The sequence below is a fragment of the Myotis yumanensis genome, unplaced genomic scaffold (assembly GCF_028538775.1).
Source record: "Myotis yumanensis isolate MYYU_CA2020_CCGP unplaced genomic scaffold, mMyoYum1.0.hap1 SCAF_3, whole genome shotgun sequence".
Lineage (NCBI taxonomy): Eukaryota > Metazoa > Chordata > Mammalia > Chiroptera > Vespertilionidae > Myotis > Myotis yumanensis.
In genome coordinates this window covers 44,035,947-44,053,353 of record NW_027223754.1, presented here as the reverse complement: position 1 = coordinate 44,053,353, position 17,407 = coordinate 44,035,947, and the positions used below count along the sequence as shown (strand labels likewise).

Here is a 17,407-nt window from a genome sequence, read left to right as displayed (position 1 = left end):
CTGTTTTTGATTGTCAATCAGCTGAATGCAGAGAATCCAGAAGGTCCTTACTTGATGGCCTGGGAACAAAATGGAAGAAGTCTGGGTCTTGAGTCACTACTGAGAGAAAAGCCACATGCCTTGCCTTGGATTGTGATATGCATGAACAAGAAACTATTGTGTTGTACCACTGAAATTCTGGGGTTGTTTGATAAAGCAGCACATGTTAACCACCCCAACTTATACAGGTTCTTCTTGTGTTGTGTATTCAATGATCTCCTTTCTTCAGCTCCTTATACCTGATATGGCACAAATCAGATCCGTGGGAAGTGACAAACCTCACACACTTGGAGGTTCAGTAATGGACCGTTTATTCCATTACTGCCGGTAGTATGGGAGCGCAGCAGGTCATCCACAAAAATCTGCTCTGCCACCCCCCATAAGCCAGCTGCTTACATAGGGTAGGACAAAGATTACACAGGGAAACTGGATTATGGGCATGGGGAAGTAGGAATTACAGGCATGGGGAAGTAGGAGGCTGGAGTAGGACTCCATTGTTTGGACAACTAGGGTGTTAATCTTTCCATGAGAATGGACCACATTCCAAGTTGACTTCCAGGTCCAAGGTTGACTCCCAGGTACTGAGAGTGTTCAACTCCCAGCCAGGTCAGAATGTCCTTTCTTTAACCAACACAAGGCAATCATGATTAACAGAGCATGATCAATATTTCCCACAACCACAGCCAGTCCCCAATATTCCTCTCTTGACACTAACATGTCTACAGACAGGAAAGAAAAGATATGAGCCCAGAGGATTTTCGATTAAAGTTTTTAAGTGTTAAGATTTAGGCTTCTTTGAAGTAGATCTGGCATTTAGATTTGAATTGACTGAGGAGATCATAATGAGACTACATACACATACTAAGATCAGAAGAGAAGAGAAAGCTGAAAATAATTAAAGCTAGAAGTGTTTCCAATTCTTTGTAGGTCCAAAAGGGTTAGAAGATGCTCCAACACAAAATAGAGTAAATTATTCCAAATATGCATTGGGCCAGGGTCTGAGCCAGGCACTGAGGGAAGGGGAGGGTACTGTACTGATATACCACCATAAGTAAGACATCTCTGCTTTTCACACAATTGTGTCATATAGACACATACAGTTACTAAATTCAATTAAGCCAGCAAGTGGCTAACAAAACAAAAACAAGAACAACAGAAATACAATGAAAAACAAAAGAGAAAGAAAAATTGCAAGTGGCATCAAAAGTTGGCAGGACATGAGATCTAGAAGATGAGATTTGAACGGATTTTTGAAAGATGTATAGAACTCTGGAGGGAGGACAAAAGTGGAGAATTACAAGACAATTTCCCGAACGAGGGTCATTCAGTGAGACCTGTGTGTGCTGCGGGGTGGGAACGGCCACCGGGGAGAGGTCAGTGGGGGGAAAAGGAGACATATGCAATACTTTAAACAATAAAGAATTTAAATGTAAAAAATAATTTAAAAAAAGAGTAAAGATATAAGATTGAAAAGATGGCAGGAAAAGCTGGGGCTACCGTTTGGCTTTTCTTCCCTCCCATTGCCCCTCCCCCAACAAGCATGGGAAATAAAAATTATGTAAAGCCCTGCAGAAGTATAGTTTCAATCCTGTGGTGTGGTTATGGACCTTCCAGAAATCCCTAGCAGCAAGACTGCCTGGCAAGCTGTGAATTCAGAGAGGAGATGGACATATTTTATCAAAGGCTGAGATGAAAGGCAGGGCTTCGAGCATCACAAGGCTTTCCCAAATTTGGCTGCACCTGCAAAGCACTGGGACGTCTTTCCAATTATGAAAGGTAAAAAGACCACTGGTTAAGTCAGGGGTGGTTTAGTCACATTTTCTTTCAGATAACATTGTCTCTTAATACAAAGAAGCCCACTTGGAAATGTTTTCTTTTAAGATTGAGGATGTTTTACATAAAGTCTGTTGAGGTGGTCAGTAGTGCAGTTCATCAAATAGTTCTTGCCCTCCAGCTTCTGGGCATGGGGTAGGATTGTACTCCTCTGTCCCCTTTGAGTTTTGGTTTGGCTATGAGACTTACTTTGGCCACAGAAATGTGAGAAGGGATTTGTATAATTTTTGGAGAGAAACTTTAAGAGCCAATGTGTGATTATGCTGTATCCGCTGCTGAGGCAGTCAGAGAAACAGGTCAAGATGGAATGATGAACGCAGTCCCCCTGATAACCCATGTTGCAGTGAAAATAAATGGTGGTTGTGTTAAGCCATTGAGATTAAGGGTTTATGTTATTTCAGCTTACTCTTGCTCATACTGACTGATAAATCTATATTGTCAGTTATGTAGATATACTGTATAATGGACATTATAATAGTTTCCCTTCTGAAACTGTTATAGTACTATCAGAAGATGATTGAAGCTTGTTTGAAGACTGGAGAATGTCTTAGGCCATTTGGGCTGCTATAACAAAATACCATAGACTGGGTGGCTTATAAACAACATAAATTTATTTCTGACAGTTCTGAAGGCTGGGAAGTTCAAGATCAAGGCACCAACAGATTCAGTATCTGGTGAGGGTTTGCTTCCTTATTCTCAGATGGCTGTCTTCTTGCTGTCTCCTCACGTGATGATGGAGGGGGCAAGGGAGCTGTCTGGAGTCTCTTTAATAGGGACACTAATCCCATTTACCAGGGATCCACCCTCATGAGTTAATAATCTCCCAAAGACCCCCAACTCCTAATACCATCACACTAGGCTTTAGACCAGGGGTGGGCAACCCCTGGCACACGTGCCAAACATGGCACGCCAGTAACTTTTGCTGGCACGCGAAACCCTCTCTTATAATCTTCCATTTACAATTTTTTTCTTAATATCGACTTTTTTATTTTCCAGATAAATTCAGTGTAGGTGCATCTTAGATAAATAAATAATTTTACATAACAAGTTATCTTAAAGACCATAGACATGGATTGACGAGAGAGGGGAAGAGCAATTTCTATGCCTCTGCCTTAACTCTCCCTGCCTTCCTAGATCCAACCAGTGTTTTGGTTTCATCCACATACGCTTGTGAATCTTTGTTCTCAGTGATGAATTTTGTTAAGTCTCGTAATAGGAGTAGCCTGACGGATGAAAGTAGTAGCTCCTGCATATCTCCGAAGGTCACGAAATATAAACCTGATGTAAAATCTCTGTCATCAGTGATGCAGCAGCAAAAGTCCCACTGATAATATCAAAAGGAGTCATAAAGTTTTCTGTCGGACTATCAGTGTACATGTATACATTAAAAAATAAATGTATTTTTCATCATCATATACTGTGTTTTTGTCGCTCGAATGAATTTTATTATTTCTTCAAGGTTCTTCACATACGTACACCTTAAGAGATATCAAGTAGGCGTAACATGTTCTCAAAAAATGAGGGTTGGCACGCAGAAGAATTTTGAGTCAGAGATTTTGCTGGTTTTGGCATGCACTCACAAAAAGGTTGCCCACCCCTGCTTTAGGCTTTAACATTTGAATTAGGGGCGGGTGACAAAAACATTCAGTTTATTGCAGAGGATATTGAATGAATTCCTATCTCTCTGATAACACTTGATAAGAGGTTGGAGAGAAGTAGAACCAGGAAGGGAGAATGGTAAAGAGCATCCAGTAGGACAGCAGGAAAACCTGGTGAGTGTAGTGCCCTGGCAGCTAAGTAGTTTCCAGTAGGAGGGAGTAATCAATTCAGTCAAATGCTGTAGATTAAGGTAGATAAGACCTGATCATTCAATTTAGGAAGTCATTGGTGACCTGGGTCAGAGTAGGTTTTGGTGGAGTGGTGTTTAGGGAGGAAACAACCTTAACTTGAGGGAATTTCGGAGAGGAGAAGAAACAGGGAATTAGAGATAGAGAATATAGATATTTTTTGTTTTTTAATGAATTCAGTGTAAACAGGAGCAGAGAAGTGGAATGGTAGCTGGAAGGGGAAATGGGGTCCTGAGAGCTTTTTTAAAAAGAAAGAATAGCATGTTTTAAATGCTGACAATAATTATTTACTAAAGAAGAAAAATTTTATATTGCAGAAAAAAGAGATTTTTCTTGAGCCATATCCTTAAGTAGATCACATGCTTAATTAGTCATCTCTTGCTGCATAACCATTCACCCCAAAAATTCATGACTGGAAACAACAAACATGACTTCTGTGGGTTAGAAATCCAGAGGTGCCCTGTCGAGGTCCTCTGACTCTCTCCTGCAAAGGTGCCAACAAGGTATCCGCCAGGGCTGCCATCATCTCCAGGCTCAGCTGGGTGAAGATCCACTTCCACGGTGCTCACTCTCCTGGTGGCAGGCGTCAGGTCATTGCTGGCCTTGGGCTGGAGGAATCAGTTGCTGCCATGAGAGTCTCTCCATGGAGCAGCTCAGAAAACAGCTGCTGGCTTCCCTGGGAGCAAGAGCTGAGAGAGAGAGAAGGAGGTCATGAAGTGCCATCCTATCATCTTGCCATTCTATTTGTTATACGTGAATCACTAGGTCCAGCCCACACTCAAGAGGAGAATATAGATATCTTCTGTTATTCAACGAATTAGTGTGAATGGGAGCAGAGAAATGGAATGGTAGTGAGGCATGAGTAGCAGGTGGGGATCTTTAGGGACCATCATGGAGGTTGCCTGCCAGAGAAGAGATGGGATCTAGTGTCACGCAGAGGGACTGGCCCAGGCTGGGAGCATTGTAGGGCTGTAGTCACAGGAGAGAAGGCAGTGTTTGTGGTCAGAAGTGAGTAGGTAGATAGCTGTGGGGGTGGAGGTGAAGGTATTTGCTCATTACTCCTGAGTATGTTGGAGACTGAGATACCATGAGAAGCAGGACTCATCTTCCTCTGTTGCTCTGTCCTCTCCTTCAGCACAGCCAGCACAAGGCAGCTCTCTGCCCTTACCAATCCTTAACCGCGAAGCATATAAAGCATCACACCAGGTTTACTGACACTTGCACTTACCTGGGCTCAGAAAAATGTCAGAAGACCCACATGAAACTAAGGAGAGAAGACAAGGTGAGGCTTCGTGTGAGGAATCTGCTTACCAGTTGGGTTTTCATGCGTGGGCTGCACTTCTCAAAAATCATATTAAGCAGAAGCTTTTACCACGGGACATTCTTAGTTCAAGGGGTAAGGTTATTTGATGGTTTGTTTTGTTGAAGCAGAAAAGTGAGAAAAAACTTTTTTTCCTTCACTAACAGCATTCCCCAGGCCCATCTGCTGGCAGTCATGATAGAATGGGTTTCAACTTGGAGAGTGGCTGATACCAGAAACAGCAAATTATCAAGGGACATCTGTTTTTATTTGCAAGGATGTCTGGGGAATCCTACTGTTGCTCAGACTGTGGAAGTTCCTTTCTTTGGTCTATAGGTACTCAGCGGTTGAGCATTGACCTAAGAACCAGGAGGTCACGATTCAATTCCTGGGCAGGGCATATGCCTGGGTTTTGGGCTAGATCCCCAGTGTGGGGTATGCAGGAGACAGCTGCTCAATGATTCTCTGTCATCATTGATGTTCCCATCTCTCTCTCCCTCTCCCTTCCTCTCTGAAATGATATATATGTTAAAAAGAAAAAGGAAAAAGATCACAGCTCCAAGGGGCGAGTTCTGCCTGGGTTTGGAGCTCATCCTAACCATTGATTGAAACGCCCTGCCTGGCATTGCGGTGCCAAGCGTTTCTCTGCGGCGAAGCCGACTTTGCTTACACTCAAGGTAGTGGGCAAAGATAGCACCCAGGGTGCAACATGGGGCTCTGGCATTTCCCCAGCTGTGGGGGTCTGAGGCTTGAGGAAAGCCTTAGGCCCCACTGAGGCCTGGATCCGGGCTAGTCCCCAAGAGCCTGAGCCAGAGCACCCCAAGCCTCGGCCTCCTTGCGAGCCGGGGCTGCGCTGCGGCCGGTGTGCGGGAGAGGAGACAGCCGGGGGCGAGGCGGGTGGGGAGGCTGCCGAGGCGGGCGCGGGCACTCAGCTTTGCCACTTTTCACAGCTTCCAAAGGCGAAGACGCCCTGGCTCCAGGGAGACAAAGAGGCCCAAGGGCAACTTTTCCGAGCAGGCGGGGGCGGGGGCTTTGGAAATGTGACGGGTGGGTAATTCTTTCCTGCGGCTGCCCATCCACCCGCAGATTTCCGAAAACAACCGCCTTCGGGGAGCCTGGTCCCCTCCCTGGAATTCACAGCTCCCTGTGCGCGCCCCCCTCCGGTAGGTCACGACCTCCTTGCGGCCACACCGGAGGGCGCGGGCAGGGCCCCCTAGTTTTGCACAAGAGACTCCTGGCGGGTAACGCTCGCCCAAAACTTGGGGGCGCGGAGAGCCCTCAGGTCTCCATCTCTGCAGCAGAAGTCCAGGCAGGTTTCTAGAAGGAAAGGACACGGTATCCAAAGACCCGCGGAGCAGGTGTGCGCGGATCTGTGCGCTCGGGCGCAGGGGGGTGGGGTGAGGGTGGGGGGCGCGTTTGGTACTGGCTTTGGCCGACCCAGTGTCCCCCACCGGTGTCGGGAATGGGAAGCTCGCCCGCTCCGGCTCCCCGCACCCCGGAGAGGCGAAAGGGAGCGGGTGCGAGCTGCTGCCGCGGGCTCGTGTTCATTCGCGCGGCCCGAAACAGCCGTTGGGATACATATTAACCAGCCGCGCTAGCTCCTTCTCAAGTCTAGGTTTGCAGGAGAAAACCAAATCCCTGCAAAGGAAGGACCGCCGCTCGGGCTCTAGAGGGGCAAGGAAAGCGTGGTCTGGGGCAAAGCAGGGGGCGCCTTTGTCCCGCCGAGTAGCTGAGGCCTGACTTCTGCCCCCGCCTCCGCCCGCCCCCCCCCCCCCCCCCCGGGCTGCCGCCTCACCCCTGGGGCTGGGAACGCGCTCCCGGGTTGCCCCCCGGATCTGTCTGGAGCAGATTTCCAGGGAAAGAAAAAGAACTTTTAGCTTCACAGTCCCTCCCTGGCACCGACCCCTCTTCCAAAGTTCTATCATAAGTGTGATTTAATTTTTCTTGAACAGGTCTCCACGAATCATCTAAGTTTCAGGCTGCAGAGCTTGTTTTCCAGGGTGGATATGCAGGGGTTAAATTCGGGGGGGGGTCTGAGGGGGGCTGTCAGAGACTCCTCTTTCTAATTTAGCTCCGGACCCCAGAGGGAGGCGTCGCCAGGGTTGGCAGGGAGCCTCTCAGGACCCTCCCTCGCTTCCAAATCCTTCAGTTCCACGCGGAGCCTCCCAGAACCCGCGTGACCATCGCCTCCCACACCCCTCCCTCCTCAGCCGGGATAGTCTCTTCTCTCGGGCAGAGCTGAAGGGGCTTTGCCGAGGAGCCCGGGTTGGGGGAAATCTAGCGGGCTGGCTCCCCAACCTCCTCCTGCTCGTCCAGTCCCTCACCTGCCCTTCCCCAGGTGTTGAACCTGAAGGCAAGTGTGAGTGTCTGTTGTGCTGCGGTTCTATTTCTTTTTCTCGTCCTGCTTTTCTTTTTCTTTTATCCTTCCTCCCTTCCCTCCCGCCCAGCACCGCTGTTCTATGCTTCCCTGAGGAGGTTCTCCATCCCCTCTCCCAGGTTCTCCTGCTCCGAGCCGGTGTGTGTAGCACAGTGAAACCATCTAGGGCTAGGCCCTCACTCCCACCATTTAGTGTAAAACACCCTTCTAAAGCGTCAGCTCCAATGGGAGAGGGCTAGGGAGAGAGAGTGCCTAAACGTTTGTTGGGCAGAATGCACGTGTTTGCCGCTTTCCTAATCCCACACGATTTCCCCCAATTCCTGATGCCCGAGTGGGTGACCTCCAGTTTGTCGGAATCACAGGGACGCTCCCCAAGTCCCGCACATAGTGATAATAAAATGAGGTCCACTCCTAGCCGTGTGTGTGTGTGTGTGTGTGTGTGTGTGTCTGTGTCCACATACATGTGCACCAGAATTTGGACAAGAACTACCGGTAAAGCAAATGAGGAAAATGCTAACGGGTCCCCTGAACTCAGTGGCGGTACCTATGGGGACTCTAGGAGGACAAGCTGGGCTCCTTGCAGAGGTCACGATGGTGACATTCTGGGAAGCTTGCCTCCCCACCCTTTCCACCACTCACACTCCCGAGTCCCTTCTCTCCTTTCCTGATCTGATGAAAAGGTGGCCCCCATGGAGCCAGCGGATCTGAAAGTCTCACTTCGTCTCTGTTATCCTAGGCTGCGCCTCTCTCTCCTTCCAGGATTTCAAGCTTTCTGCGAATGGCTAATTACCTTGGGCTGATCCTGAAATAAAATGGTGGGGGTTGGGTGGTTAGGGAGGAGGGTGCCCAAGTGAAATAGTCAACCCAGTAATATCACTCTGTGAAGAGAGTCTGAAGACGTCCTCGTAATTTCCCTTAAGAAATCTGGTTCCACTGGTCAATCTCAGTAGGAGAATTCTTTGCCTAGAGGCTCGAAATAAGTAATAGGCCATGCGTCTTCCTCAGCTAATATGATAATAAATATATTCAAGGAGAGCAACGGGGTATTTACAATTAGAACCTAAACTTCTGCTGTTTGTCAAAAAGTCCCTAAATAACCCCTCCCCCAAGCAAGCAAGGAGCCCAAAGGACGTAGAAATCAGGTGGAGACATCTTCAAAAGGAATTAAAAAACCAAAGCCGTTTTTATTTCCTCCAGTCAAGTGTGAATGATGGGGCGGCTGCGGCAAGGGTGATGGAGTTTACCTGACAAAGCCTGCAGTGAGGGGCTGGGCGGGACGGGTGTGTGTGTGTCTGTGTGTGGGGGAGGGGGGAGGGGGGCGGTCACAAAAGCAAAGGCATTGAGCTCTTTGCCCTTCGGGTACCATTTCCCTACTCTGCGCTGAGGCAGTCTCCCAAGGCCCAGAGGCCACCCTGAACCTGGAAACCCAATCCAACAGGTCACTGCCTATCCACACCCGTCACCCCAAATCGCTGTGAGTTTCATCTCCTCAAAGTGACTCCCAACAAGTTTTTTTCACAAGTCCCTCAGATTCATCAATTTCTAGGAATTCGCATGTTTTAGAGGAAGCTGAAACCCTGAAGTTTCAGGTTACACCTTAAAATCTGCGACGTTTCTGCACGGCTCCAATCACTTGGTAAGGTTCAAATGCTTCTCTCAAAAAGAAAGAAAGAAAAACAAAGAACCTTGCTTTGAGAGTTTGGGATTTCCCCCACCTCCCTTTTGTTACAACAATTCAAAAGAAGTTGTCACTGCTACTCAAAATTCAGTTTCCCTCGGGCCGTCGGGAGGTCGGGAGAGTTGGGCTCAGTGCCCTCCGAGCCCCCGCGCATTCGCAGAGTCGTCAGCTGGGCCGGCTATACATTACATTATTCATGTAAGTTAGGGGCAGCACTAAAGACTGGAAAGTTCGACGACTGGGTGGCCAGCATCCCGGCAGGTCTGGTGGTCAACCATCGAAAAGAAACCAACTGATACCGTTGGCTGCAAAGGTCCTTATGGACTCCCGCCTCCAGGACAGCGCCGGGAACCGGAGGACGGCCCAGCTCTCGGGTCAGCGCCCTGCCTCTGCAGGCAGTTCAGCCCGTGGGGTTCAGTGAAAGACTTACAGCCTGGAGGGGCGGGGGCGGGGGGGCGCAAGGGAAGAAACCCAAGAGAAAGAGACCAGCGTTAAGTGTATTCTGATTCTTTAAGGGGATAAGATACTTCTAGGCAGTCAGGCCGAGCTCCTCACAAGCTCTGGTTTTAGGATGGACTGGGGGTGAAGACAGATGGTATGGTGAGAGCAGTGTTGGCTCCTAACTTGTTTGGTCTTCACAGCTTTTCGCGTGGCCCAGGTAAGGTGTAGGCAAAACCCAGAGAAAGGTGGTGGTGACCTTCCCGAAGGGACTGCTCCCCTGGATGAGGAGTGGGGGGCATCGAAAAACAAAAGCTGGTCTTGGTATTCCCCCTACCCCACGGATGGAGGGGTTCCCCCATTAAATTTCCATTCATTCATTCATTCATTCATCCATTCATTCATTCCACAACTATTCATTCAGCACCTGGCATGTACCAGACACTGTATTAGACTCTCAAAAACGCAGCATAAATGGAAATCAGGCCTCAAACCCTGAGCCTAGGATTGGCTCCCTGGCCTGTTTTGAGATCAGCATGCTTCTTGGAATTGCCAGCCTTGCTGCTCCACAGATTCCAATGCTGGGCGAAGGGACCCAAGAAAACATAACTTCCGCATAACTTTTACTTCTCCTTTCCGTTTTTCTCTTTTCAAGTAGCAAAGGACCATTAATTAGAGGAAGAATTACTGCTACCCTACATTATCCCAACCTGTTCAGTTTCTATCTGCTGCAGACAATGCTAATAACGGCAATTATTGCTTCTATAAACATCCCGAGGCGGCACTCCTCTCCCGCCGTGTGTGTTTCAAGAATATATATAAAAAGTTCCCTGCTCATTTGCATAGCTTCATCTTTACCTTTTCCCATTCAGCCCTTGCAAACAGCATATCTATTCAAAGCCCTTGCAAAAAGCATATCTATTCAAAGGGCATTTAGTCCATTTCTTTCTTGGCCGGTAAACCTATTCATCAATTGTTCTGCCTTGTAGATCGCATTCTAATGCTAATCTAGCGTGTTAAATATCTTTTTGTTCCCCTTTCACCGTTTTGTCATTCAGTTTATCCAGTTTTGGTCACCCATTTTATTTATTTATGCGCCTGCTCCTATTCAGGGGCTCATGTATTTTTTATTATGTTGTTTCACTGTCACGCAGTGTCAACTTAGTCTATTCAATGGGGGCTACTTGAAGGCCGGAGGGACAAAGCGTGTACACATTGCACCGCTATTCATTCCGGCCAGCTGGATCGGCTGAAAAAAAAACCTTGTGAAAAGAATCGCCTCACAATGGACACAGAAGAAGTGCACAATGCTAACAGTTTTCCAAATACCACTGATTGGTTTCTTCACAATGAGGAGAAAGCCGCCGCTTTTTCTTAGCTCCACTTCAACAAACAACACTCTCACAAAACCTCCCAACCCTGCGTTTTGTTCCCGGACAAAACCTCCTCGACTGTCTAAACGCTCCCACTGAAGGACAAAAAAAAAAAAAAAGGTTTTAAAAAAACCTCTTTTCACTATTCCCCCCGCCCCATTTTTCCCTCCTGCAAGAGAATAAAAAGAACTGGGTGGGGGTTGTCAGTGAATTAATAATATCAGTCTTTTAAAAGGAGAGGGCTGACCTTTGAGATGCACGGGGCTGAGGGAGAAAGAACGCGGGAGAGATTAATAAAGTTTGGACGGCGGCGCTTTCTCTGCCTCCACTGGGCAGTGGGCGCGAGAAAGACGCGGACACCCCGGGCGGGCGACTTGCAGGGAACTTCGCCCGCCGCGAGGGTGCGGCGGCGGCGGCGGCGGCGGCGGCGGGGAGCGCCCGCCCGAGCCGCGCTCTGATTGGCTGGCACGGCGCTCCGGGAAGACGGTCGAGTCCCCTCTACATCTTCTGCGCCCCTCGCAGAGGCAGCCCCCGGCCAAGGGGGTGAGAGAGAGATCCCCGCTGTTTTGTTTCCATTTTGGAGGCGAGGGGATTGGAAATGGTCAGACGAAGTGACTCCACTGCTCCCCGAAGCCATCCCGCGAACGGCCGCGTGCCCCAGCTCCGGTCCTTATAGCTCGAGCAGAACAATTCCACCTGTTTGCGCAAAGCTGAAAGGCAACACGCCTGGCCCCTGGCATGTGAGACTTGTTTAAAGCCCGTAGGCAACCGTGACTACCCAAGAAATGTCGTGGCTTTTTTAAACCGTAAAAAGAAGCGTCAATGCAAGGAGAACAAACAGAAGGAAGGGATGGGAAGGGAGGAAGGAGGGAGGGAGAGAGAGAGGTATAGACATGGGTAGGTGGAGATCTCGATTTGCAGCAGCTCTTGGCTTAGTCCCAGCGCTGTATCTGTGGGTCACTTTCAGACTCTTAAACACACACCGGGCCCTCTCCACCTCCTCTTGTCCCGGGGTCGCTCCCCTTCCGCGCAGTCTAGCTTTCTCCAGGCGCAACCGGTTAGCAAGGCCATTGAAGACAGAGGGGTGATAAACTAGTCACCCCCTGTGGGCCTGTGGACGTACTCAAACTGCCGCACAATCTGTTGGCTGTGTGACCCTGCGCGCTCACTCCAGGCATCCTCCCTCCTCCCCTTCCCTATCTTGCCAGTCCTCTTCTCATTCAATACTCCAGAGCTTGGCTCCCAGAAAGCGCTGTTCTTTGGGAAAAGGGGAGGGGGTGGTAGGGGGCGGGGAATCTTCGGCCGGTGGGGCCCGAGCTGGGAGTCTCAGGGAGGTAACTAAGATTTAGGGCTGGGGTGATTTCCAGAGAGCCGCAGGAAGTTCCGTGTTGAGAAGTGATGGGCTGCTACAAAAGGCAAAGACGAAGGCTTGAAAGGATTTAATTAACCGTGTCAGGGATAATTACCCCTGGACAGTCCAAATTAGTTTTGCATAATCGCTCAGAACCATATGAATTAACTTATAATATTGCAAAGAGCTCGGGGAATAACAGGAGAGGGATCGTTTTAATTAGTGAATCAGGGTCAAACCAGCAGAGCCTATTTCTCACATTTCCAAAACTTTTCATGGTTTTTAAAATATTCCATTGGGGGGAAAACAATGACTTTAAAGAGTTGGGTTGCTTATAAAGACTGCAGCTCCAGAGATGGTCTCTGTCAATGGGGAAGGAGTTTAAAACCAGTTGAGTGTTGTGTCTTGAGAATTTCTACTTCGTGAGGGGGGGGGGGGGTAAAGATCTCCCTTTATTAATTAATTTGTTCTCTGATATTCTTCCTGGTGCCTTATAATCTCTTCTCTAAAAGTAAAATCCTTTGTGATTTCAAACATTTTCCAGTGGAAACTTGTCTAGATCTGGAAATTCAACCCTCTCCATTAGAATGTGTTATACTTCTATTTAAATGCCATTAGCATGACAAAATAAAGCCCTACAGAGGCCCAAAGTTGTATGTTGTTGTTAGCTGTGGTAATTCTTCCACATAAAATCTTAAGGTGTAAATAAGGTATTTGCCAAAGATACGTGAACAAATTACACTGGTGCAAGTGCCGGGGCTCTCCTACTAACAAGATAAAGCGGTCAGGCAACTTTCCCCTCTTAAAATGTTACTGGAAACTAGTGAAATGCTTTGAACGGTCTGGATGTTTTCAATGGGCTCTGTTCTACTGGTTCATGAATGCCTTTTTTTTTTCCCCCTCAAGATAATACAACTACTTGGGTTTTTAAATCTTCTTTCCTATTCACGATTAAAAATGTGATAAATCAGGTTTTTGGCTCTGAATAACAATGGCTTGATTTAGATTTCCTAGTAAATCTATTCAAAAGTGAAACAAAGGCTGCCTTTGGAGGATACCTTACACTTCACCTGGACCAGGCACGTAAGGGCAATTCAGATAAAAATCTTGTTAGGAACTCAACAAGAAATAGAGGATTTTCTCTTTTCCCTGGTTCAGGCTTTATTTAAACTCTTTGTTCAAAAAATGAACAGAGTGATAGTCGGATTCTAATTTACAGATATAGTTTAGATGTCTAATATTAAATTAGAAGATCACACAAGAAAACCATTTATACATAAAGGTTAAAACCAATACTTAAACTTTTAAAAACTGTATATTACATAAAGCCAAAATGAAACTAAATACATGTTAGCCAACTTCATTCACAAACATTAGTCAAAATATATACATTTAAAAAGAAACACAAAAGCTATAATTGAGGAAGGTTCTTTTCTCTAAAATGTGTTTTATCATAAATTGCAAATGAATTGCAGATGATCTAAAAAATAAGCTAATTAGGGAGGGAATTCCAAAACACATTTAAACGGTTCAAGTTGGTGGAGAAATGCTGGCTGACAACGAGAGACATCTGTCAAAACAATTCTGTGGGTGTTTTTTTCTTTCAGTTTTGCTAAATAATAAATATATAATTGCCACTCAGGCAAAAAAAAAAAAAGTCCAATTTAATCTTAGGTAAAATTGTAATTTTTAAAAAGTTAACTTTGATATTTGCTCAAAATGCTTTAGAGTCTAAAATCGACTCAAATTTAGGGCAACGCAAATAACACATTCTCAGACTTAATGTTTTCACGAACATGTACACATTTACAATCTCAGCCATAGGGGAAAATAGAAACAGGGCCTTTACATTGTCTATAAACTGTGTCAGCAAATCCGAGTGAGTGGACTCAGGGTGATTTCCACCTGTTTTGTTTTTACTTAAGGGGGAAGATCCAATTGACAACTTTTCAATCGCACACATATTTCTTGTTTGCATTCCTTGCTCTTGAGAAAGAGCTCTTGCTCTGATTTGCATATGGCGTGAGAAACAAAAGAAACCGCGATCATCTCACACACAAAAGGCCAGATTCGAGCTGGTCACTGGTCAAGAATGGATCCGGTCTGGGGTTTCTGCTTGAGAGAGCAGAGATTGGCAAAGTTCAAACAGGACAAATAGGGAGCAAGGCTGCTCAGCACCATCCCGCTCCAAAGGAACGAATGGCATAGATCTGGTTTTCCCTGGTGTCAGCCATTTCAGACCTAACATTTGAACAGTGTGCATGCAACGCAGACCAGGAGGGGCGGGGGGGGGGGGGGGGGGGGGGAATGAGAGAAAGATAATGAGAAACAAAAATAAAACCGACAATAAACTTCCAACAAACAAAACTGGAGTGCCCAGCATGTCAAAAAGTGACTCCACCTCTATGGGCCCAAACGCAACAGGTTCCGAAGTGCAAAACAAACGCCAACTCCTGCCGGAATACAACTGCCCACTTTAAAGCTGGCTGCCGAAGCGCGGTTCCGAAATGATGCTGTGAATTCACACGCGCGCTCGCGCCCCGACTGGCATCTCTGCCTCTGCCTGGCACCTATACATCTTATGTACAAACAACCCGGGGTCCCCCGTGGCGGGAGGGCGCGCCGGGTGGCCGCAGAGCTCGTACCTATACATATGTACATGTGTGCACACCGAACCTCGCCAGGTGGCCCCGCGGGGGTCATAGCGCGGCGGCGTAGGCCGCGGGGTAAGGGTCCAGCTGAGGCTTGCCCATGCCCGGCAGCAGGATGTAGGCGAGCGGCGGCTGCAGCCCGGGGCTGGGCCAGGCGCTGCAGTTGCACGGGATCATGTAGCCCGGGTTGCCCGGGCTGGGGTGCGAGTGCGTGTGCCCCCCGGCGGCCGCGGCGGCCGCTGCAGCCGCCGCCGCCGCGCCGTGGAAGGCGCCGGCGCCCGTGGTCGGGTAGCCCAGCGACGACGCGTACGGGAGGCCGGACGACGACGAGGAGATCTCTGCCATCTTGGAGCCCAGGTCGAGCAGGGAGTAGGGGCTGCCCGCGGCGGCGGCGGCAGCGGCGGCGGCGGCGGCGGCGGCCGACTGCGGGAAGAAGACGCGAGCGGCGGCGGCGGCGGCGGCGGCGGCCGCCTTCTCCGGGTTGGCGAGCAGCGACTCCGGCACCAGGCCGCCGCCGGCGCCCGCGTGCAGCCCGGCGCCCGCCTTGAGCGCCGGGTGCTCGGCGTCGGCCACGCCGCCCAGGCCGTAGGGCACCGGGAAGGCGAACTTGTCCTTTTTGAGCAGCGTCTTGGGCTTGCGCCGCGGCCGGTACTTGTAGTCGGGGTGCTCCTTCATGTGCATGGCGCGCAGGCGCTTCGCCTCGTCGATGAACGGCCTTTTCTCCGACTCCGTGAGCAGCTTCCACTCGGCCCCCAGGCGCTTGCTGATCTCCGAGTTGTGCATCTTGGGGTTCTCCTGGGCCATTTTGCGCCTCTGAGCCCGCGACCACACCATGAAAGCGTTCATGGGCCGCTTGACGTGGTCCACCGGCTTGGACATGCTCTCGCCGGACCGCGGCTGCAGCCCGCCGCCGCCCGGGCCGTCGCCCTGGGCCCGGAGGAAATCAATGTTGGCTGCCCGCGGGGACACGCTCCCGCTCGGGAGGAGGGGGCCGGGCGACCAGCCCAGGGCCGCGCCGCGTCTCGGGCTGCCCTGCTCTCTAGGGCCGCGCGCTCGGGGGAAGAACTCTCCCGAGCGCGGTAACTTTCAGGCGGGGCCCCCACCCCGCGGTGGCAGTGTGCCCTCTGCTTTCTTTTTGTCCTTCCTCTCCGACCGGCGGCGTTTTCTCGCGAACTCCCTGCAGGTCGCCTCTGCCCGGCAGAGCTCGGCCCGGGGTCAGTCTTTTCTCTCTTCCATGCGCAGCAGCCCGGAAAGTTGCGTCGCGGAGGTTCCACCAAGTTGAGCTGCGCGGCCCGTCGCCGCGTGCTGCCCAGTGCCAAAGGGGGCTCTCGGTGGCTGGAGTGCCTGGGATCGCGGTGACTTTCTCATTTGACAGTAGCAGATGGGGGTGGGGGAGGAGGAGGAGAGGTGGTCCCGGAGGAGGAAGAGGAGGGGAAGGCGGAGGAGGGTCCGGGCGCACCACGCGAAAACAGTGCAGCAGTGGATATCGATACAAATACAGCAGCTCCAGCCGGTCTTCCTGGCTCCGGGCAGGGCGCGCTGATGGGGCCCCCCACTTCCTCCCCCCAGTAGGCTGGGTTTTGTGGAAGGGGGGCACTGTCTGCGCCCCCAACACCTGCCCCGCGGGTCTTCCTCTCCGGGTGCGGGTCGGAGAAGGAGGTAGGATGTGGCTTGATCAAGGTTGGGGTCCCCGGGCCTCAGAGGAAATCCTCCGGACTAGCCGAGGCGCCGCGTCTCACAGTCCCCGGGGCCATGCCGGCTCCGCTCGCTCCCAGCCCCTCCGGGCGTGCCGGCCGCCTGGGGATCTCGGAGAGCGCGGAGCGGGGAAGGCGGCGCCGCCTCGGCGCGGCTGGCCCGGCACCGGCCGCGTCCCCACCTGGCTCCTCGGGGTGTCCGCCGGGTCCTGGCAACTAACTTCGCCCAAGTTTCGTGCGCCGGCGCGCGGGCCTCGCAGGGTGCGCCCGCGGGTGCGCCGAGCCGGGGGCCCCTCTTTCCAGGGTTCTCGGGCCAGAACCCGGCAGGCGCGGAGGCGAAGGTGCCGGAGGAGGGGATTGAAGGAAACCGCGCCGTCACCTCAGTTCGTAGATCCGCGCCGGGGCTCTTCCCGCGTCCCCGGCTGCCGCGGCCCCGTGGGCCCCTTCCCGGCGCCGGCCGCCGCTCCGCCGCCGCTCCCGACGCGGCAGGAGCCCCGGGCACCGGCTCAGGTGAGTGTCGCCACCTGCGTGTGCGCGCGCCCGGAGCCGGCGCTGGGAGTGCATGTCCAGCCGCGGCCGAGTGTGTGTATATCTGGGGGCATGTGGAGGAGGTGGAGCCCAGGACTCCATGAGGGAGGAGGGACCAGAGGAGCCTCCTCCCGCTCCCACACCCCCAGGACCTCGAATTCAACAGGATCCCTTTTACCTCTCCCTCCTCCTCCCTCCTCCTTACTCCTCCTCCCACCGCTTTTCACTTGGGAGCAAGTGGAGAGCCGGGATGCGCCGCGGAGTCTGCGCGCTGTTTGGCGTGGGCAACCCCCGGAGT

The 17,407-nt window shown here is 50.8% G+C and overlaps 1 protein-coding gene across 1 annotated transcript; it reads right to left on the bottom strand.

Annotated features, from left to right (window-relative positions):
* Positions 1–12,318: 12,318 nt before the first annotated feature.
* SOX21 (SRY-box transcription factor 21) lies at positions 12,319–17,137 on the bottom strand. Its single transcript, XM_070408773.1, has one exon. It carries the CDS (start codon positions 15,764–15,766, stop codon positions 14,936–14,938), a length of 831 nt encoding a protein of 276 aa, XP_070264874.1. The 5' UTR covers positions 15,767–17,137; the 3' UTR covers positions 12,319–14,935.
* Positions 17,138–17,407: the final 270 nt, after the last annotated feature.

Coding starts and splice junctions, on each gene's coding strand:
- SOX21 (XM_070408773.1), bottom strand. CDS start 15,766: ATGTCCAAGCCGGTGGACCACGTCAAGCGGCCCATGAACGCTTTCATG.